The sequence below is a fragment of the Rutidosis leptorrhynchoides genome, chromosome 4, assembly GCF_046630445.1.
Source record: "Rutidosis leptorrhynchoides isolate AG116_Rl617_1_P2 chromosome 4, CSIRO_AGI_Rlap_v1, whole genome shotgun sequence".
Taxonomy (NCBI): domain Eukaryota; kingdom Viridiplantae; phylum Streptophyta; class Magnoliopsida; order Asterales; family Asteraceae; genus Rutidosis; species Rutidosis leptorrhynchoides.
In genome coordinates this window covers 505,147,659-505,171,379 of record NC_092336.1, presented here as the reverse complement: position 1 = coordinate 505,171,379, position 23,721 = coordinate 505,147,659, and the positions used below count along the sequence as shown (strand labels likewise).

Below are 23,721 nucleotides of genomic sequence, written 5' to 3'. Positions count from 1 at the left end.
TTTTTACCATTCTCAGTGATAAAAATTTCTGTAGTAACTTTATACGTTTCCTTGATGTAAACCAAGAGTTCTGTAAGCTGTTGAGGACAAAAGATAAATCCACGAGCCTTCATATGACTGTAAAAATGGATATATCAAATCAATCAATTAACAACTATAAAATAAACAATTAAATCCATGAATATGATCATAAACATGAACATGAACTTGCACATGAGTACTGTTTATGCTTTTGTGCAAATAACATCGTCTTACCGGCTCTCCAATATTATTTCCATCAGGATCTTGACCTAATGTAAAGGAAACAAAACTTATTACCGAATTTTAAACCTTTCGTATACGTTTAGATGAATTATCTTTTACTAGTAAACATTGTTGCGAATGAAAATTTCTAAGTTTTTTGTACCTGATGCCACATAATGACAGTCGGTAGAATATCCAAGTGAAAGTTTATCAGAAGAAGTAGGCAATCGGGCATAATTCGAAGTGTAGTAGTTTATTCCCAAAAAGTCGTATGAATTGATCAACTTTGTAAGTTGATCTGAGGAAAATGTAGGCAAAACGCGACCATTTGGATAGTCAGAAGTTGGAGTTTGAGCGAACGTCAGCATACTCTCCGGCCAATTACCTTTCGTTAACGGCTCCAGAAACCTTAAACATGTTTCATCATAACATTAGTACACGAGTACTAGTTTTCAACATTTAGTGAACTACTAATGTATATTGTTTGCTATGTTTCATTGTTGTAAATTTAGTGTAATTTTGGGTTTTAATCTACACTTGTAAATGGGTTTGGAGGTACGGAGTGTACACCCATTAAGTGATAGATTACCCGAACCCAAAAGTGGTTTTCCATTATTTACTATCATGACTTGGTCTACCTGAAATTTGACTAAGTGTTTTCAGTACTAAGTTTTCTTAGTAAGCTGAAATTTGGCTAAGTGTTTTGTGCTGGTTGTTCTGCATTGCTGGTCCTTGTACTGGTTGTTCTGCATTGCTGGTCCATGTGCTGGTTGTTCTGCATTGCTGGTCCTTGTGCTGGTTGTTCTGCATTGCTGGTCCCTGTGCTGGTTGTTCTGCGCAGCTGGTCCCTGTGCTGGTTGTTCTGCGCAGCTGGTCCCTGTGCTGGTTGTTCTGCGCAGCTGGTCCTGTTTGCTGGTTCCTCTGCGCTGCTGGTCCTGTATGCTGACTTTTGCGCTGCTGGTCCTGTATGCTGACTTTTGCGCTGCTGGTCCTGTTTGCTGATTTTTGCGCTGCTGGTCCTTTTGCAGTGCTGGTTCTTAAGAGACAGCAGTAAGAAAACACTTAACACAATTTTGAGTGATTACGGAAGAATTATTCTTGCACCCACTTTTGCTTTAGTGGTTGAAGGAATAATACTTGTTTATTATAAAGTGATCACTCATGCTTTGATAGTTGTAAAATATAATATTTGTTTATTGTAAAAGTAACAACTTTTACTTTAATGATGGAAGTGATAATATTTGTTTATAGAAATATTCTTCCTGTAACCACTTTTGAATATTATAGAAGATACTTTTATTAATCAATCGGCCAATTGATTTTAATAAAAGACTCTTTCATGATAAGGGTGTATATAAATATATTAACCAATATGCATGAGAATATATACAAGTTATGAACACCAAAATATTCTTCTGAAAAAGGAATTCTTGTTTCTGCCAAAACAAGAATTTAATCTCTGTCTTATCCCAAAGTGATATTCGTGTAACCCAGGCTATAAGGGTCGAATAATTACTTTCGGAAAGTGATACCACGATTCAGTGATTTATCCGGCTATCGATTATTTTACCCTACACGAAAGAATTTAATAAAACCTCCAACAATCGAAAGTAATTATTTGTTATAATCGATGGCGGCTACGATGAAACACATGACGGCGAATTTCTCCAAACTTGATAAGTTTGAGGGAATTGATTTTAGGAGATGGCAAAAGAAGATGCACTTCTTTCTGAGCAGCATGAGTGTGGTGTACGTACTCAGCACACCAATTCCTGAAGATCATGGTGATGATGCCACTATTGAACAAATTCGGAAAAGGTGCAAGTGGGAGAACGATGACTACATCGCTAGAGGTTTAATCCTCAATGGTATGGCTGATTCCCTTTTTGATATTTACCTAAATATTGAATCTTCTAAAGAACTATGGGACTGTTTAGAAACCAAGTATATGTCTGAGGATGCTTCTAGTAAAAAATTCCTTGTGAGTAATTTTAATAATTACAAGATGGTCGATTTTAGACCGGTCTTGGAACAATACAATGAGCTCATTCGTATACTTGGTCAATTCACACAACATAAGATGAACATGGATGAGTCTATTCAAGTCTCAAGCATAATTGATAAACTACCTCCATCTTGGAAAGAATTTAAACATTCTTTGAAACATAAGAAGGAGGAGTTAACTCTTGTTGAGTTGGGTAGTCATCTGCGTATTGAGGAATCCCTCAGGTTGCAGGATAATGACAAGCCAAAGAGCAACGAAGTTGCTGGTACGTCTGTTGTCAATATGGTGGAACATAAAAAGTTCACTAGTAATAATGACAAAAAGGGCAAACGTAAACATCAAGGTTATAACAAGGCTAATCCGAACAAGAAGTCTAAATTGACTTGTTGGAAGTGTGGTAAAACTGGACACATGAAAAAGGATTGCAAGGTTATTTTTGGTAATAATAATGTCAAAGGATCTAGCACAAGCGGTTCGGGAAATGGTTTAAACAACCACAACTCGAAAGGTCAGAATATATTTAATAATTCAAATGAGAATTATTATGTTTCATATATATCTGAGGCTTATTTTGTGCAGGATGATGATGTCGCGTGGTGGGTTGACTCGGGAGCCACCACCCATGTATGCAAGGATAGATTTTGGTTCAAGACTTACGAGTCCGTGACTGATGGATCAATTCTTCATATGGGAAATGAGTCAACAGCCTCTGTTCATGGACGTGGAAGTGTGGATTTGTGTTTTAGTTCTGGAAAAACTATTTGTTTGTTTGATGTTTTGCATGTACCACAAATAAGAAAAAATTTGGTTTCCAGTAGTGTGTTAAATTGTTGTGGTTATAAACAAGTGATTGAATCTGATAAGTTTGTTTTGTCAAAACATGGTATGTTTGTTGGTTTTGGTTATTTATGCAATAGAATGTTTAGACTTAACATTAATCACTTGAATGTTAATTTTGCTTTTATATCTACTTCTAGCATAAATAATTCTACACTTTGGCATGCTAGACTAGGACATATACACTTTAAAAGAATGCAAGATATGTCTAAAGATGGATTAATACCGGCTTTTGACATGAACAATGAAAAGTGTAAAACGTGTATGTTAACAAAGATCACTAAGAAACCATTTCAAAATGTACATCGTGATACTGAAATTTTGGAATTAATACATAGTGATTTATGTGATTTGCATGCTACTCCTACTTTAGGGAACAAGAAATATTTTGTGACTTTTATTGATGACGCTTCTAGATTTTGCTATGTTTATTTGTTACATACTAAGGATGAAGCATTAGATAAATTTAAAATATTTAAAACTGAAGTAGAATTACAACAAAAGGCTTTGATTAAAAGACTTAGAACAGATAGGGGAGGTGAATACATTGACCAATCGTATTTCCAATCCGTTGGTATTATCCATGAGACCACAGCTCCTTATACTCCACAACAAAATGGTATATCTGAAAGGAAGAATAGGGTCCTTAAGGAAATGGTTAATTCCATGTTATCCTATTCGGGTTTAAGTGAAGGATTTTGGGGGGAAGCTATGTTAACAGCTTGTTATTTGCTTAATAGAGTTCCTAACAAAAGAAACAAGATTACACCTTATGAACTTTGGAATAAAAGGAAACCTAACTTGAATTATCTTCGGGTATGGGGCTGTAGGGCGGTTGTTAGACTACCTGATCCCAAGAAGAAAAGTTTAGGTGAAAGAGGTATAGATTGCATATTTGTTGGATATGTTGAACATTCCAAGGCATATAGGTTCTATGTAATAGAGCCTAATGAGTTTGTCTCAATCAATTCTGTGATTGATTCAAGGGATGCAATCTTTGATGAAAATCGATTTTCATCTATACCTAGACAAAAGGATATGATTTCAAGTAACAATGGAATCAATAAGGATTGTAATGATGAAGTCTCTGAAAAGGCTGTTGATCAGTCACTTGAGCTTCGAAAAAGCAAAAGAAAAAGGAAACCTAAATCATTTGGACCAGATTTTCAACTATACTTAGTTGAAGGTTCTAGGGATGATGTTTCTACCCAATATTCGTATTGTTTCAATGTTGATGATGATCCTAAAACATATGATGAAGCAATGAGGTCTCAGGATGTTGCATTCTGGAAAGAGGCAATTAATGATGAGATAGATTCTATCATGGGCAATAACACTTGGGTGTTAGCTGATCTACCTCCTGGTTGCAAACCATTGGGTTGCAAATGGATTTTCAAAAAGAAGATGAAGGTGGATGGAACTATTGAAAAGTTCAAGGCAAGGTTAGTCATTCAAGGCTTTAGACAAAAGTCTGGAATTGACTATTTTGATACTTATGCTCCCGTGGCACGTATCACTACCATTAGACTGCTGATTGCTTTGGCTACGATTCACAATCTAGTTATTCACCAGATGGATGTGAAGACAGCATTCTTGAATGGTGAATTGGATGAGGAGGTTTATATGAACCAACCTCAGGGCTTTGTCATGCCAGGAAATGAAGGCAAGGTGTGCAAACTTGTGAAATCCTTATATGGTTTGAAACAAGCACCTAAGCAATGGCATCAAAAGTTTGATGAAGTGATTTTATCTAGTGGTTTTAAATTAAACCAAGCAGATAAATGTGTATATAGTAAATTTGATGATTCTGGTAAAGGAGTTATAATTTGTCTATATGTTGATGACATGTAAATCTTTGGGACTGACCAAAGTCAGGTTGATTTAACAAAAGAATTTTTGTCATCAAAATTCTCCATGAAAGATATGGGGGAGGCTGACGTTATCCTTGGCATTAGGATCAAACGTGAAAGCAAAGGAATTTCGATTTGTCAATCTCATTATATTGAGAAGGTGTTGAAAAAGTTCAATTGCTTTGAATGTAATCCTGTGAGTACCCCTGTTGATCCAAGTGAGAAGCTTATGCCTAATCAAGGTGAAGCTGTATCACAACTTGAGTATTCTCAGGTGATTGGCTGTTTGATGTACGCCATGACTTGTACAAGGCCGGATATTGCTTTTGCTGTGGGAAAACTGAGTAGATATACTAGTAATCCTAGTACTCATCACTGGCAAGCAATTAGGCGGGTACTGAAGTACTTGAAGAAAACTATGGACTATAGTTTATCTTATAATGGGTTTCCTTCGGTAATAGAAGGATATTCTGATGCGAGTTGGATAACCAATATTGAAGATCATTCTTCAACGAGTGGTTGGGTGTTCTTGCTTGGGGGAGGTGCTATTTCATGGGCTTCTAAGAAGCAGACATGTATTACCAACTCAACGATGGAATCTGAGTTTGTTGCTTTAGCTGCTGCTGGTAAAGAACCAGAATGGCTTAGAAACTTGATCCATGAGATACCATTATGGCCTAAACCTATAGCACCCATGTCTATCCATTGTGATAGTACTGCGACATTGGCAAAGGCTTATAGCCAGATGTACAATGGAAAGTCTAGACACTTAGGTGTCAGACATAGCATGATTCGTGAACTCATCATGAATGGGGTGATTTCTATAGTGTTCGTAAGGTCACAACAGAATTTAGCTGATCACTTGACGAAGGGATTGGCAAGAGACTTGGTGAACAAGTCTGCTGTGGGGATGGGTTTAAAGTCCGCATAAATTTCTAATTATAAGATACCTAATTCCCTTCTGATGAAAATTAGAAGTTGAATTCAATGTGGAAGGCTTATACTTAGAAATTTGGAGTACAAAAATTTTGTATCATCCCAAGGTAAGGTATGTACTCGGACCTGTTGAATGTGAGGATGAAGTTTAGCTTCTTAATGGTTTATTTGAAAAAGTGCAATAGTAGGTGCATGACTGAAATGAACTACCTATGTGAATGTGAAGTTTTGCCGCTTCAACAAAGCTTGGACTTTTGCTTTAGATACATTCATGAATGGATATGGACACATGGCTTGTAAAGTGTCAGGATAGCTTTAGAGTATTTGAAAACTTATGTGTATGTTATTTTCAGTTATTCAAATGGGTTGAAGGGTTCAATTCTTAGAACACCCCGATTCTCGAATATTTGGAATGTGTAATGTACTAAGGTGAAAATTCAATCTTCAAGATATTTTCATTTATGCATGAGTTTTGTTTTAATTTGTTTGATTCTCATGAAACGAATTGCACTAAATTGGGGAGGATTGTTGTAAATTTAGTGTAATTTTGGGTTTTAATCTACACTTGTAAATGGGTTTGGAGGTACGGAGTGTACACCCATTAAGTGATAGATTACCCGAACCCAAAAGTGGTTTTCCATTATTTACTATCATGACTTGGTCTACCTGAAATTTGACTAAGTGTTTTCAGTACTAAGTTTTCTTAGTAAGCTGAAATTTGGCTAAGTGTTTTGTGCTGGTTGTTCTGCATTGCTGGTCCTTGTACTGGTTGTTCTGCATTGCTGGTCCTTGTGCTGGTTGTTCTGCATTGCTGGTCCTTGTGCTGGTTGTTCTGCATTGCTGGTCCCTGTGCTGGTTGTTCTGCGCAGCTGGTCCCTGTGCTGGTTATTCTGCGCAGCTGGTCCCTGTGCTGGTTGTTCTGCGCAGCTGGTCCTGTTTGCTGGTTCCTCTGCGCTGCTGGTCCTGTATGCTGACTTTTGCGCTGCTGGTCCTGTATGCTGACTTTTGCGCTGCTGGTCCTGTTTGCTGATTTTTGCGCTGCTGGTCCTTTTGCAGTGCTGGTTCTTAAGAGACAGCAGTAAGAAAACACTTAACACAATTTTGAGTGATTACGGAAGAATTATTCTTGCACCCACTTTTGCTTTAGTGGTTGAAGGAATAATACTTGTTTATTATAAAGTGATCACTCATGCTTTGATAGTTGTAAAATATAATATTTGTTTATTGTAAAAGTAACAACTTTTACTTTAATGATGGAAGTGATAATATTTGTTTATAGAAATATTCTTCCTGTAACCACTTTTGAATATTATAGAAGATACTTTTATTAATCAATCGGCCAATTGATTTTAATAAAAGACTCTTTCATGATAAGGGTGTATATAAATATATTAACCAATATGCATGAGAATATATACAAGTTACGAACACCAAAATATTCTTCTGAAAAAGGAATTCTTGTTTCTGCCAAAACAAGAATTTAATCTCTGTCTTATCCCAAAGTGATATTCGTGTAACCCAGGCTATAAGGGTCGAATAATTACTTTTGGAAAGTGATACCACGATTCAGTGATTTATCCGGCTATCGATTATTTTACCCTACACGAAAGAATTTAATAAAACCTCCAACATTCATACCATCCAAGCTGAAAGTCGAAAGCGTATTTGACAGCTTGAACATCACTAGGACCATTATAAGGTTGAAAATAGTTGCTATTAAGTGTGATACCCACTTTTCCCTTTTGAATATCCTACAAGATCCTTAAGTTAAAAAAGTTTGATTTTAAAGTAAAACAATTTAAAATCATCTTAATTATATTACCTTGTAGCCTTCGCAATATTTTCTATATGCGGCTGCGTGACAATTGAGTAAGTTATATGCGACTGTATATGGTTCAGTTTGAGGGTCACCATCTTCGTTGTCTCCACCGCGACCTGGTGCCCATCTGCCGGCTACATATCCGCTGACGGTGAATTCACACGGTTCATTAATTGTCACCCAGTTCTTCACCCGATCTCCAAACTCCCAAAAACAAATATCCGCATAGTTAACAAAATCATCCCTGCATTATAAGTATAAATTATCAATGAATAAATAACTAGACCACTCTGTTGGACATAGTCTAAATTATTGACAAATATTTATGTTGTCAAATTGGAATTGAAGTTTGCATGCTAAACAAGTGGCTATGACTATTATATGCTTTCACATGCTTGCCTAACTTTGTTGAAGTTAAAGGAAAAGTTTGATTTGTATTTTGCATCTTCACATGTCAAGTTGGTTATTGGTTTCACATATAGTTTTCACATGTATATGTTGATCTATAAATACATAGCATGAAGAGATGAGAAGATCATCCAAGAGTGGGATTAAGTGATTCAAGAGAGAGAGGATCAAGATATCACAAATGAGAGAAAAACATAGTTGATAGGGTTTATCAACGGAGTGTGTTTATTTGTGAGGGTATCACAAAGTAGATAGGGAGTTGATCGGTAATATCAACGGGAACATTTCTTTGTGAGGTTGAGAGTTAAAGAGAGTACGAGAAACTTAGATTTTATACTAAAATCTAAGGGGCTTGGGTTTAACTCATAGTGTACTTTTTACTTGTACCGGATACTTTTATATTATAAGAATAAAGGAGACTCTTGGGGTGGATGTAGGCAGGGTTTTGCCGAACCACGTTAAATTGTTGTGTTATCAGTTACTTTATTTTGCTTTCTTTTATTTCTCGCAAGTTTGTCTCAAACAATTATATCCACGCTTCCGCTGGTGTGGGTGCGCTAGGCAAATTGTCATAACAAGTGGTATCAAAGCGTATCCAGGTTTATCGGATATTTTTTGGAGATGGCGGGAAATAGCGGTATGCATTTTAAGGTGGAGCCTTTTGATGAAACCGAAAATTTCACTTTGTGGCAAGCAAGGGTGAAGGATGTTCTGGTTCAACAAGGCTTGGCAAAGCCGTTGAAGGGTAAAAAGGACGGCAAGCCAGAAAAGAAGACGGATGACGATTGGAATGACATCGAGGAAAGATGTGTCAGTACCATTCGCATATCCATCAGTGATAAGATCATTAATAATGTCAGTGGCGAGACAACCGCTACGGGGTTGTGGGTGGCCCTCGAGAAGTTATATCTCGGGAAGAACATGACTACAAAGCTAAGCTTGAAGCGTGATCTGTATCGGTTGAAGATGGAGGAAGGTTGGAATATCATTGAATACATGAACGTGTTTAATGGTCCGGTGGATCAACTTGGAAAAGTTGAGGTTTATATTGAGGAAGAAGATAAGACCCTTATTCTTCTTGCCTCTCTTCCCAGTTCGTATGATATTATGGTCACTACTGTTCTTTATGGTAAGGCTACTGTAAAGATGGAGGATGTACTACCGGTAATCTTATCACAGGATAAGAGACGAAGATCCATTGACCATTTTTGAGCATGGGTTTGCTATGGTTGGTCATGAAATGGGAAGGTTTGCCAAGAAGAGATCTAGTGATAACAGTAGGTCTAGGTCAGGAGACAGCGTGAAGGGTATCCAGTGCTTTAAATGTCATGAGTGGGGTCATTAAGGAAGGACTGTCCACTCTAGAAGAATGGTGAAGGTAAATCTGGGGGTTCATCGGCTGCAGTGAACCGGTTAATTTGGGAGATGTTCTCACAATCTTCAAAAGTTCTACTTCTGCTCAAGATGAATGGATTTTAGATTCTGGTTGTACGATGCATGTGTGTTCCAAGGAAGCTTATTTTGATAAGCTTATGTTAAAGAAAGCGGGGTGCTGACTTTAGGTGATGGTTCAACATGTGATGTTGAGGGTGTTTGCATGGTGAAAATAGAATTGTTTCACGGAGTTGCTTACGCTCTTGGTAGTGTGGCGTACACACCAAGGATGTGCAAGAATCTAATTTCCTTATGCGTGTTGGATTCTCAAGGATACGGTTATTAGGCCGTAGGTGGAGTTATGAAAATCACACGTGGCGTGAAGGTGCTGATGAAGCGAGAGAAGTATGAGGGTTTATATCGTCTGGTGGCGAGTACAAAATGTACTCGTGTCTCGAAGGTTTAGAAAGCGTGCACGCGGGAAACATGTCGGGAACATGTTGGGACATGTTTGACCAAGGTAGACGATGGTGAGAAGGAAAATCCTAATGTGGTGGAAGAGGTGATTCGAGACTCCTCTTCGGTGTCAACTAGGTAAGTTGAAAGGGTTAGCTGCACATGATTATTGGCCAGTTTATTTGAATCGGGGTTCAGGATCAAGGTGATTCAAGGTGTGTGCAGCGGTAATAAGGAGACCAATGGTGAAAGTACTAAGTGATAGCATTTTCGGTGACAAAGAAGATAAATGTTCGTCAAGATGGAGATTGTTGGACATAGTCTAAATTATTGACAAACATTTATGTTGTCAAATTGGAATTGAAGTTTGCATGCTAAACAAGTGGCTATGACTATTATATGCTTTCACATGCTTGCCTAACTTTGTTGAAGTCAAAGGAAAAGTTTGATTTGTATTTTGCATCTTCACATGTCAAGTTGGTTATTGGTTTCACATATAGTTTTCACATGTATATGTTGATCTATAAATACATAGCATGAAGAGATGAGAAGATCATCCAAGAGTGGGATCAAGTGATCCAAGAGAGAGAGGTTCAAGATATCACAAATGAGAGAAAAACATAGTTGATAGGGTTTATCAACGGAGTGTGTTTATTTGTGAGAGTATCACAAAGTAGATAGGGAGTTGATCGGTAATATCAACGGGAACCTTTCTTTGTGAGGTTGAGAGTTTTATTCTTGTAAGGAGTGTAAAAGAGTGTACGAGAAACTTAGATTTTATACTAAAATCTAAGGGGCTTGGGTTTGAGTTTAACTCATAGTGTACTTTTTCCTTGTACCGGGTACTTTTATATTATAAGAATAAAGGAGACTCTTGGGATGAATTTAGGCAGGGTTTTGCCGAACCACGTTAAATTGTTGTGTTATCAGTTACTTTATTTTGCTTTCTTTTATTTCTCGCAAGTTTGTCTCAAACAATTATATCCACGCTTCCGCTGGTGTGAGTGCGCTATGCAAATTGTCATAACACACTCATATTTGTGTCGCCCTCAAAATGTTCTCAACAAGTTCTCAAGAGAACTCCAACATTAGCGTTCAACCCTTTAGAGCGAAGGCCCTTCGAGACCAATGCAGAAGGAATAAGAGCCTTTATGCCTTGAGCAGTGGCGAATGTAAGCTTTGGCACGCCGCACATGGGGTCACAGGACATCACTAATTGGAAAGTTTTGTGTAGAAATTAACCTTTAAAGTGTATAGGACACCATTAAATTTAACTACACGATCACATATATTTTTCGAATTTATAGCATTTCTATTAAACTATATAGCATACAACTAAATTTAGCTAGTCGGACCTCATATATATTTTGAATTTGTAGATTTTAAGAGTACACAACCATTGAAATATAATTAGTATTGAAAAAAAAATCAGGACCCTATTGAGTTTCATTTCTCGAATCGCCACTGGCCTTGAGCCTTGAGCGAAATCATTAGAGTTCTGATAAGTTCTCAACTTCTGCCCTTGGTTTCGTGACAGAGAGGAAGTGCGAACACACATTCTCAATAGTTGCTTTGTACATTTTGCGTTAACATATATACTTAGTGTTGTAAATCTCCTTATTTCTTCTCGAGATCTCTCCGAGATCTCATTTCTGGAAGTTCGCCGAGACGAGATGTCCCTCTCCCGAGATTTCTTGGTCAACGGGGTCAAACTTGGTCAAAGCCACGATTTCTCGAAATTTCTCGCTCATTTCTCGAAATTCCTCATAAAATCTCGTAATTTTCGAATTTTCTCGTTCATTTCTTGGATTTTCTTGCAAAGTCTTATAAAAATGTATATAAATATACATATATTGATATATTTGTATATATTTATATTATAAAAACTAAAAAGTCAACGTAAGTCAACGTCCGAGATCTCCTCGAGATTTTTCCGAGATGCTGAGATCTCCCAAAAAATGTCCAAACGAGATCTTCCCGAGATCCGAGATCTCCAATATAGTACTTTAATTTAATTAAGAGATTATATATTCAGAGGCCAACAAATTATCAAAATACTTTTATAAGTCACCTATACTTAAAAATGCTGATTTTGTAGTCATCCAAGTTTACAGTTTATCGAATTTATGTCAAAATGTAAGAAAGATCCAAGTAACCATTTGTTTATTGATTAATATACTTTATTATTATTATTATTATTATTATTATTATTATTATTATTATTATTATTATTATTATTATTATTATTATTATTATTATTATTATTATTATTATTATTATTATACATGATTATTTTCATTCTTTTTTTTGAAAGACAAATATAAGTTTATTACTCAAAATCACATAATACATGAAGATAGAAACCTATCTAATGTTCTCAACATCTATCTCTATATACATACAGTGTAGTCCAAGATGTCAACATGACAACTTGAAATTTGAAGCTCTCAATTTACTCGTTACTCATTGAAGAAAAATTTGAGGATTGTGTATCCAATTATGCCAATCGATAACCTTGTCGTTGCTCCTCTTCGCGACCCACTCATAACTTTTAACTTGGATTTCATTAAGAGCAACCGGTGCATTCCAAGTCTTATTTGAAAAGACCTTTTGATTACGGTTTTTCCAAATAAGGTAGCAACTTGACCATAATACCGCTTGCCAAATGTTATTCCCCACTCCCGAATTTGCTTGCCCCGTATCCGAAAAAACTCCCCCAAGTTACGGGGTTGAAGTTACTGCACCCCCATCAATTAAATACTTTGTTCCACACCTCAGTGACATGTTTGCACAAAAAAGGGAGTGATCGACCGATTCGATGTCGTCATCACAAAGTGGACAACTTACCGAGTGTAAGTCAATCCCTCTTTTATCCAATTCCACTAGAGTTGGGAGTCTTTTCCTCCTTGCACGCCACACAAACACTTCTATCTTCTTTGGGATCGAATTATTGCATAGAGTTTCATCACTATGATTACCCCGAGGAATTAATTTTTCTTTGATCAACACCGTTAAGGACTTTGTTGTGAAATTCCCATTGCTTCCCGCTCTCCACCTCCATGAATCATGCTTTAAAGGATTGATGACCGCGCCTACTAGTAGCTCATTAAGGCTTTCCAATTCGTCACTAGCACGCCCGGAAGGAGTTCGAACCCAAGACCAATTACCCGCACAATTTATCCCATCCCAAAGTAGCCGATGTAGTGACCCGAACTTTTCCATGTTTATATATATATATTAAATGAAATTATTATTTACATGATTAAGTGTTTCCAACATGTTAAACAATCAAACTTGTTAAGACTTGATTAATTGAAATAGGTTTCATATAGACAATTGACCACCCAAGTTGACCGGTGATTCACGAACGTTAAAACTTGTAAAAACTATATGATGACATATATACGGTTATATATATAGTTAACATGATATTATGATAAGTAAACATATCATTAAGTATATTAACAATGAACTTCATTTGTACAAACAAGACTACTAACTTAATGATTTTGAAACGAGACATATATGTAATGATTATCGTTGTAACAACATTTAATGTATATATATCATATTAAGAGATATTCGTACATCATAATATCATGATAATATAATAATTTAAAATCTCATTTGATATTATAAACATTGGGTTAACAACATTTAACAAGATCGTTAACCTAAAGGTTTCAAAACAACACTTACATGTAACGACTAACGATGACTTAACGACTCAGTTAAAATGTATATACATGTAGTGTTTTAATATGTATTCTGTGACAACCCGAAAATTTCCAACCAAATTTAAACTTTAATCTTTATATGTTTCCGACACGATAAGCAATATTTGTTAAGTTAAATTTCAAGAATTTTAAACTATGTTCATACATTCATTCAACCTCGACCAAGTTCCAACGATTCACGAACCATTAAACGAATATGATTATATATGTATATGTGTATATATATTATATGTGACAACCCGGAAATTTCCAACCAAATTTAAACTTTATCTTTATATTATTCCGACACGATAAGCAAAGTTTGTTAAGTTAAATCTCAAGAATTTTAAATTGTGTTCATACATTCATTATAACCTCGACCAAATTCCGACGATTCACGAACCGTTATATATAAATAAATATGTATATATATGTATATATATATTATAACTTGAGAATATTAATAAAGTATTAAACGTATAATACTTTACATGAACGTATTTGTTTCAATATGTTTATCGATGAAATTAGAAGATAATATCAAATAATTGATTTATCAGATACATTATGATATGATTACGGGTCTATGTTATGAGGTCCACTGTGATTTAAGAAATCTATTCTTTTTGACAACATTCGGAAAATGGTAAAGTGATTTATGAGTAAGAACGTGAAGTGTAAATAACTTAGATGTTGGATATCGACAAGTTATGTAACTCGACATTTTTCATTAAGATGATTTCATATGTTTATTTAACCTTTGAACTTTATCCCATGCTTCACCAACAAACTGTAATTTAAAAACTTGAAACCTATTATGAATATATATGATTCTACTTTTCTAAAACATTTTATGATATAACGATTTCCATTATTTTAACCTTTAAACAAAATGATTCTTAAAAATATATTTGATTTTGGAAAACAAAATTATTATATTTATTTGATTTAGTTTCAAACGTACAAAAACGTTTTCAGTTTAAAAAGAACTTTATTATTAAAACGTATATAACTTTTATAAATATCTAAAACCACTTTTGACAACTCATTACTTAACCAGTATGATAAAGATAACGATATTTATATTTTATTTTATTAAATATATATAACGATTTAAATTAATATTATATATATTTATACGCGTATTATACGTACATAGTTTTATACTTTTACTATAGTTAAACTTTACCTTTACTTTATTTTTACTTTACTTTAACTTTAATAATTCACTTTAATAATTCATACTTTAATAATTCACTTTAATAATTCATACTTTAATAATTCACTTTAATAATTCATACTTTAATAATTCACTTTAATAATTCATACTTTAATAATTCACTTTAATAATTCAAAAATCTATTATAAATAGAATTCAATAGGTTTCATTATTTTATAAGAAACTTGAAAATATTTTTCTCTAAACTCTCTCAATCGATTTACATATATATATTTACTCCGTATTATTTCAAGATATTATTAGTATACATAAAATATTACGTCAGAGTGCTGTCCGAGTGATTTCGAAATTGTTTTTCGAGTGGGATTGGATTAAGGAAATTATGGGTTATAGCTATGGAGGTGATTGGGTATGGTTTATGGGTATGCTCGTGAGATCAATATAGTGTTTATCATCTCCGTTGCGTCTACGTACCTTTCCTGCAATATTGAATCTCAATATTGATACGTGAGTACTCATAATTTAACTTTTACATACTAATAGTGTATCCCTGACTAGTGCTCGAGTATATAGGATTATGCATGTTTGTACTTTTGATATTGCCTTTAGTTAGGTTATGTTGAATCCTGAATTAGTTATATATGCGACTGAGATAAGGTATAAGATATACATGTCGTTGAAAAGCTAGCGAAAAATTAAGAACTTTTCATTTAGATATCGAATGATTTCGATGAACGGATTTGAAGTTATAGTCCATCGAATTTTTGTATTATTATTAAAAATGATTATTATTATCGTCGTTATTATCGTTGTTCTAGTTTTATCTTATTATTATTATTATTATTATCTTTATCAATAAAAGGATTTATCATTAAAAATTGTTATTTTTTTTATTATTACTATCGTTATTATCGTTAAAGTTATAATTAGTATTATTATTATTATCCAATTATTATTATTATTATTATTATTATTATTATTGGTATTATTATTATTATTATCATTATTAATATATATATCATTATTTAAAAATGGTTATTGTTATTGTTATTATTATTATTACTATATTATCATTAAGATAATTATTAGTATTATCGTTAATAATGTTATAGTAACTATCATTATTAATATTAGTGTAATTAAAACAAATATTTGTAACACCTAATTATTTTGATTACTATTATAATCATTATTACGAACACGATATAAAAGACGATTAAAAGCTATTAAACGAAACGATTAGGAAATAATGGGTAAGAGTATCATGATGAAATTAAAATATTATAAGATATTGATTTAGATAAAATTATCGTTCTTATTATTTTTATCATTACTATTATTATTAAAATTATCGTTAGTATTAAAACTATCATTTTAACAAAAATTATCATTTTAATAGAAATCTCATTGTTACTATAAAATATCATTATTATTATTATTATTTTAAATAGAATTATTGTTTTAAAGATAATATTAAAAATTATCGTAAATATTAAAGTTATCATAATTAGAATTATCGTTTTATCATAATGTCATCTTAGTAATTATAAATATTGATATTTTTATAATAATAATTATTATTACAAAATAATACAACTTTTACTTACTATCATTATAGATATTATTTTATCAAATAAATATTTGATACAAATATATTTTACTACGTGTAATAACTTACTTTAATAATACCTATCATATTATCTTTATAATATTAAATGAACCCTATAAATTTTATTACTTAATATATATAAAAGTATATTTTATTATATAAATATAATATAAAATTTTATTTATTAATAAATAAATTATATTATTTACTCTAATAAATCTTTTAAAAATATTTAAAAATATAAAACGACGATATTTAAACTATATATTAATCATGTATAGATTTTTGGAAATTATTTTGAGTCAAATTTACTTTTGTTGACTTTTGCATATTAGTCTCGAGCATTAGGATTGTGGTACACTATGACTTGACCTAATTTGTTAGACAAATATTGACCAACACATAAATATATATAATTAATTTAGGTTCGTGAATCCGAGGCCAATCTTGCACTTGTTCAATGACGTTATATGTATTTTTACTACGAAATACAGTATGGTGAGTTTCATTTACCTTTTTACCCTTTATATTTTTGGGACTGAGAATACATGCGCTTTTATAAATGTTTGACGAAATAGACACAAGTAATTGAAACTACATTCTATGGTTGAATTATCGAAATCGAATATGCCCCTTTTTATTAAAGTCTGGTAATCTAAGAATTAGGGAACAGACACCCTAATTGACGCGAATCCTAAATATAGATCTATTGGGCCTAACAAACCCCATCCAAAGTACCGGATGCTTTAGTACTTCGAAATTATATCATGTCCGAAGGAGGATCCCGGAATGATAGGGGATATTCTTATATGTATCTAGTTAATGTCGGTTACCAGGTGTTCACCATATGAATGATTATTTTTTTTGTCTCTATGCATGGGACGTATATTTATGAGAACTGGAAATGAAATTCTTGTGGTCTATTAAAATGATGGAAATAAATGATTATGATAAACTAATGAACTCACCAACCTTTTGGTTGACACTTTAAAGCATGTTTATTCTCAGGTGTTAAAGAAATCTTTCGCTGTGCATTTGCTCATTTTAAAGATATTACTTGGAGTCTTTCATAGCATATTTCGAAGAACGTTGCATTCGAGTCATTGAGTTCATCAAAGATTATTATTAAATCAATTTATAGTTGGATAGTGGATATTATGAAATGGTATGCATGCCTGTCAATTTTTGATGTAAAGAAAGATTGTCTTTTAAAAACGAATGCAATGTTTGTAAAATGTATCATATAGAGGTCAAATACCTCGCAATGTAATCAACTATTGTGAATCCTTTATAATGTATATGAACGGGTCCTTTCAGTTGGTATCAGAGCGGTGGTCTTAGCGAACCAGGTCTACATTAGTGTGTCTAACTGATAAGTCGTTAGGATGCATTAGTGAGTCTGGACTTCGACCGTGTCTGCTTGTCAAAAGTTTTGCTTATCATTTCTAGTCGGAAATCATCTGCTTATCATCCATAGGAAATTACCTGCTTATCATTATTAGTCTAGACACGTCTTGCTACATTAATTGCATGAGTAGTGTATAGACAAAATTCATATCTTAGCGTATCTGCTAAATCATATCTTATCGCATCTGTTACTTTAAACTTTGCCTGACATATCCCGCAAATTCCTCCGTAATCTATGAAATCTTTTGATCTCTATATATAGATATCCTATGTAAATAGAATACCACCCGATAGCCGAAAAATCATTTTATATCGAAAATCCTTTATCCAATCGTACGAAATGGAATTTGTCATCAGTTCAAGTCACTCGGATTCCGAAATGGAATCTCACTCAAGCTCCGAAAGCAGTATGACCGGAATGGATCAACCAATCAGTCATCACCTATTCTGGATGAATTGGGGATGGGTTCGTAGCCTCCTCAATCATTGGAAACAAGAAGAAGGCGATCCTTTCCATCCACCACATTGCCCTCTTGGCGAAGAACCTGAAGCACTTACCGGCGAACCTGTTCGAGACACCATTTTCTCTCTCATTTCCAGGGTATCTCGTCACGATTATATACTACATCAAATTTTAGATTTTATTTATCCGCTCGTTCTGACCGACAATCATCCTGGAATAATAGAAGAAGTCAACGAACTTTACGCTCGGGTAGTGGCTTTGGAGAATATGGTGCAGAGATTACAAACACCAGTAGCAGCACCAGCAGCATAACCAGTACCACCATCATCAACGCCAACAGTACCATTACCACCTCCAACCACAACCGCGTTGTAAACCTTAACTTCATAATATGTCCCATGAGCATTAACGTCATACGCACCATAGATACCAAGGAGTACCAACAACAATAACTGATGAAGTATTAATTCATAACTTCATTGGAGAAACATTTCGCGGCGATTATATAATCTCTAAAGTCTTAGAAATTATCTAATCTAGCCCTAACCATAAATCAGTTAAGCGAACCAAAATGATAGAAGGAAGAGTAGAAACCCTGACAAAAATGGTGTGTGATTAACAAGTTAAACTTGTTTTACCAACAACATCAACAGTACCGTCAACGTCACCAGCATCGTCAGTACAGTCAACATCAGAATCAACAACACCTATAACATCACAAACTCCGTCAGTTCAAGAATCACTGTGGACATCATTACGAATCAATAACGTGTATATTGTATCAACAAGTTATGAAGAATTAACTCATTCCCTCTGAAGAAATTATATATATATATTATATATATATATATATTATATATATATATTTTGAAATAAAAAATAAATCTTTCCGTGCTAAGCTATTGTGTGTGAATAATAACTACTCGGTTAATTCATATTACAAATATGCAATAATGTACGTCCCTCGCCCGCGACTTAACCATCGTTAACTACAATCTCTGTCTCAATTCAACAAGTTCCAATTCCTAATAAATCAAGTATATATTTGATTTTACACTTCATCATTGATGTAACCGAAACTTTTCAGATAATTCGTACTTTGCGAAGTTCACAAGAATTTAACGAAAACCAACGTCACATCTCAACAAATAACGAAGTATTGATTCATAATTTCAATATTATTGAAGAAATACTTATGTAACCTCTAAAGCCTTCAAGGAATTATTCAATTCTAGTTCCAACCGTAAATCGAATGAGTTTACTTTAGTATTAACTCATTAAAATCTATGTTACATCTGAGGAGAATATATACATATATATTTTCATAAAGACTGTAATAAAATTCTTATGTACAAAATATTAATTGTGAAAATTTTTTAACGGGTAGGTAATACCCGAGAGATATATATAAATTCACAATTAATATGTTACATTCTTCGAATCAGATTAAGCAAATTATCAATTATACTTCCTACTTTCACAATAATATACATTCTTTTATAGAAATCAAAACAACCATACTCATTCAAACCCTATTACATATTCTGATTTTAAAATCTCAGAATTCAATTCGAGATATAACCAGTACCATCACTTTTAGATTCCTACATCTTTCAAAGCTATTCTTTGACTTCAAAAGTGTGTTAGAATATCAAATGTATACAAACGATTACAATATGTGTTCAAAACCTTTGAAAATCTCTGAAGGCACTTCAAATAATGAGCAATCGAGATGATGATCCAACCACATATTACCCACAGTTATGTACTTAAAAAGCTCTCGAAACCAAAGTCATAATTCAACACATATCTGTGTCAGATCTTTTGGCATTTATTAGCAAAAATAACCTTGCAATTCCTTTGCAAAGTAGCAAATTATATCACAGCTCCAGCAAGACAACTTTGATTTTTTCATTCGAAGTAGCCTTATCATAATTTTGATATATGTGATTACCCTTTTGTTACCAGAGAACCTTTCATATTCCACTACATTAGCAATAAACTTACCAACAACTTCACTGATCTTGGGCATTCCGAAGAATCTTTATATTTATCGAAACCTCATCATTTACTCATCTGCCTCTTGTAACGAGAATTGCCATACGAATCATTGGGAATTAGCAATCAGTATTTTGAAATCTCACAGCATGTTGACACCAACAGTTATACATAACGTCTATTTCCAAGGCTTACATACTTCGAATGTGAAGTTTCTGAAAAACACTCTGAACCGCGAACTAGTTCTCGAAATGCTGATGAAGCAACAAAAACTGTAAACGACCTTAGCAGTAAAAAGTTTGATGATAAAGACTAGTGTATTAACAAAGCTCAGAAATAGAGAAGTTTTGGAACTGAAAAATGGATTGAGCAAAGTATGAAGGAGGCTGTGGACAAATCACAAAGACTGAACCTGCCTTTAAAGAATCCAAATGATTCAGTGTCTGCTGAAGTCATTAACGAATACCGTGCTCCTGACACTAAACCCTTACAGACAATATTCTTCATCATCCTCTGATATTAGAAATTCTAAGATATCATCATATCTTTCATTATAAATATCCTCCATATTTCTGAAGATATTTCCATAACTATTCTTATCTGGAATCATTTATCTCTTTGCGCTATCTGTATTACATCAAAAAGGAAACTGCTTAGTTCCTATACTCTGTAAACCTTTGAGTTTAAAATATGAATGTTTTTGAAGTAGTGTTGGAAACTGAAGCATGAGTTAGTATAATATAATGACACTTGATCAACGTGATTATATTACAGTAATTCATGCTGAGTTTCTAAATGGAACGTGATGATTCACAGATCATAACATCATCATGTGCCATGTTATATGACTCTTGTATTCTATTTAACCTCTAAAATATCAAGAAAATATTTCTTGATGATTCGGCCTTTTCCAAGGTATTCTAGTAATTTGACAAATCAAGATCGTGCCATCACAATTTCCTTCCTAGAACATTAACAATGTTCATTCCGAAATTCATATCTGTGAATTCTGGACCATTACAAGCGGTGCTTAATCGCAAGAAGAAGAAATGAAAGGACAAAACTCCGAAATAGAAACTGGGGTATAAATTGCAGCAAATAAAAGAGAGCATTAACTGTGGATGACAATGATGATAGAAGATAGAAACAGAGACTTTGAAATATAAGGGAAGATATAAAGCCCAACGACAAACCAAAAATTATAAACCATATATATCGATGCATATAGCAATATAAAGACACGGGAGAACTAGAAACACTATAAACCCAAGAGTATAGTAGAAGTAAATAGATTCTTCCGGCGGTAGATGAAAAAGAAGAATGACCGATATGAAAGTTATAAGTATATAGAGAATCAGAACTGGATGGAGCATATTGATGAATACTTTAAAATATGAGTTGAGGGGGAAAGAATAGAAGGTGATGAAACATGACTAGGAACTTAGAAATCAACAGATTTAACTCACACAATGACGGAATAAGTGAATCAAACCCTCTAGTAAATAGGTTAAGCTTTTTGGGATTAATTTAGTCATACCACAACTAAATCAAGTGTGATTAGATCAACACCTAGAGCTATTATTCACCACCTGGGTGATTTGGGTTGAGAGAGAATCGGAGGAGCTCACCAGATCTGAGTGTGTGTAAAAAATGAGAGGCTTAACCTAAAATGAAGAACATAAGACTTTATATACCCCTGCTGTTGACTCACCCGTACGATTCATCCATCACACATACGAGTTGGCTTCATCAGCCGTACGGGTGATCACTCACTCGTGTCTTCTCATTTAGGTTGTAATTGTGACTTAGCTCAGCATCAACCGTACGTATGAGCCTGTCAGCCGTACGAGTGAGGCTTCACTCGGACGTCTGACTAAGTCTAACATAATCAAACATCCAAATCTCATTCTTGCAGTTGCTGTAACTACATACAAACACGGATAGGATAATAACGAACGATCATGGTGGCCTGTAAACCGTTGTACCTGCAATGGACGTGGGTAGATGTCTAGGGACTTGCATAAAATGCATCAACAGAAGGTGTGAGTTGTAAGAAAATGAAGGAGGTGAATTTATAAGAAAATCTCCGACAGAACAATTAAAATGGACGATCGCATTTAAAGCGGATCCTAATTCCTTTTGTTACCGAAGAATCAAATCTTATTACAAAGATTTTCTTCAAATCCCTTGAAATCTGGAAATCAATCATATCTACGTCAAATGATAAGATGAATCTACACTTACTCATTTCACTCTTCTATGTTAGCTTCATTCGTACTCTTCATATAAATGGATTGTTTATCCAAATTATTCGCTGATGATAAAAATCTAATTTTCAGCCTGTATGCATCATGAAAACATACTTATTATCATTCACGACCTTTTCACTCAAATTTCGGGACGAAATTTCTTTAACGGGTAGGTACTGTGACAACCCGGAAATTTCCAACCAAATTTAAACTTTATCTTTATATTATTCCGACACGATAAGCAAAGTTTGTTAAGTTAAATCTCAAGAATTTTAAATTGTGTTCATACATTCATTATAACCTCGACCAAATTCCGACGATTCACGAACCGTTATATATAAATAAATATGTATATATATGTATATATATATTATAACTTGAGAATATTAATAAAGTATTAAACGTATAATACTTTACATGAACGTATTTGTTTCAATATGTTTATCGATGAAATTAGAAGATAATATCAAATAATTGATTTATCAGATACATTATGATATGATTACGGGTCTATGTTATGAGGTCCACTGTGATTTAAGAAATCTATTCTTTTTGACAACATTCGGAAAATGGTAAAGTGATTTATGAGTAAGAACGTGAAGTGTAAATAACTTAGATGTTGGATATCGACAAGTTATGTAACTCGACATTTTTCATTAAGATGATTTCATATGTTTATTTAACCTTTGAACTTTATCCCATGCTTCACCAACAAACTGTAATTTAAAAACTTGAAACCTATTATGAATATATATGATTCTACTTTTCTAAAACATTTTATGATATAACGATTTCCATTATTTTAACCTTTAAACAAAATGATTCTTAAAAATATATTTGATTTTGGAAAACAAAATTATTATATTTATTTGATTTAGTTTCAAACGTACAAAAATGTTTTCAGTTTAAAAAGAACTTTATTATTAAAACGTATATAACTTTTATAAATATCTAAAACCACTTTTGACAACTCATTACTTAGCCAGTATGATAAAGATAACGATATTTATATTTTATTTTATTTTATTAAATATATATAACGATTTAAATTAATATTATATATATTTATACGCGTATTATACGTACATAGTTTTATACTTTTACTATAGTTAAACTTTACCTTTACTTTATTTTTACTTTACTTTAACTTTAATAATTCACTTTAATAATT

The 23,721-nt window shown here is 33.4% G+C and overlaps 2 protein-coding genes across 2 annotated transcripts in view; one reads left to right on the top strand and one right to left on the bottom strand.

The window, feature by feature from the left end:
- LOC139842467 (strictosidine-O-beta-D-glucosidase-like) overlaps positions 1-23,721 on the bottom strand; it is a 63,835-nt gene that overhangs the window by 827 nt on the left and 39,287 nt on the right. The window contains 6 exon segments of the mRNA XM_071832605.1: positions 8-89; positions 91-117; positions 256-290; positions 407-651; positions 7,510-7,622; positions 7,694-7,934. Of these exon segments, the coding sequence (XP_071688706.1) occupies positions 8-89; positions 91-117; positions 256-290; positions 407-651; positions 7,510-7,622; positions 7,694-7,934 (743 nt within the window).
- On the top strand, positions 2,314-3,057 carry LOC139844797 (uncharacterized). The gene is made up of 2 exons (XM_071835021.1): positions 2,314-2,756; positions 2,828-3,057. Exons 1-2 carry the CDS (start codon positions 2,324-2,326, stop codon positions 2,830-2,832), a joined length of 438 nt encoding a protein of 145 aa, XP_071691122.1. The 5' UTR covers positions 2,314-2,323; the 3' UTR covers positions 2,833-3,057.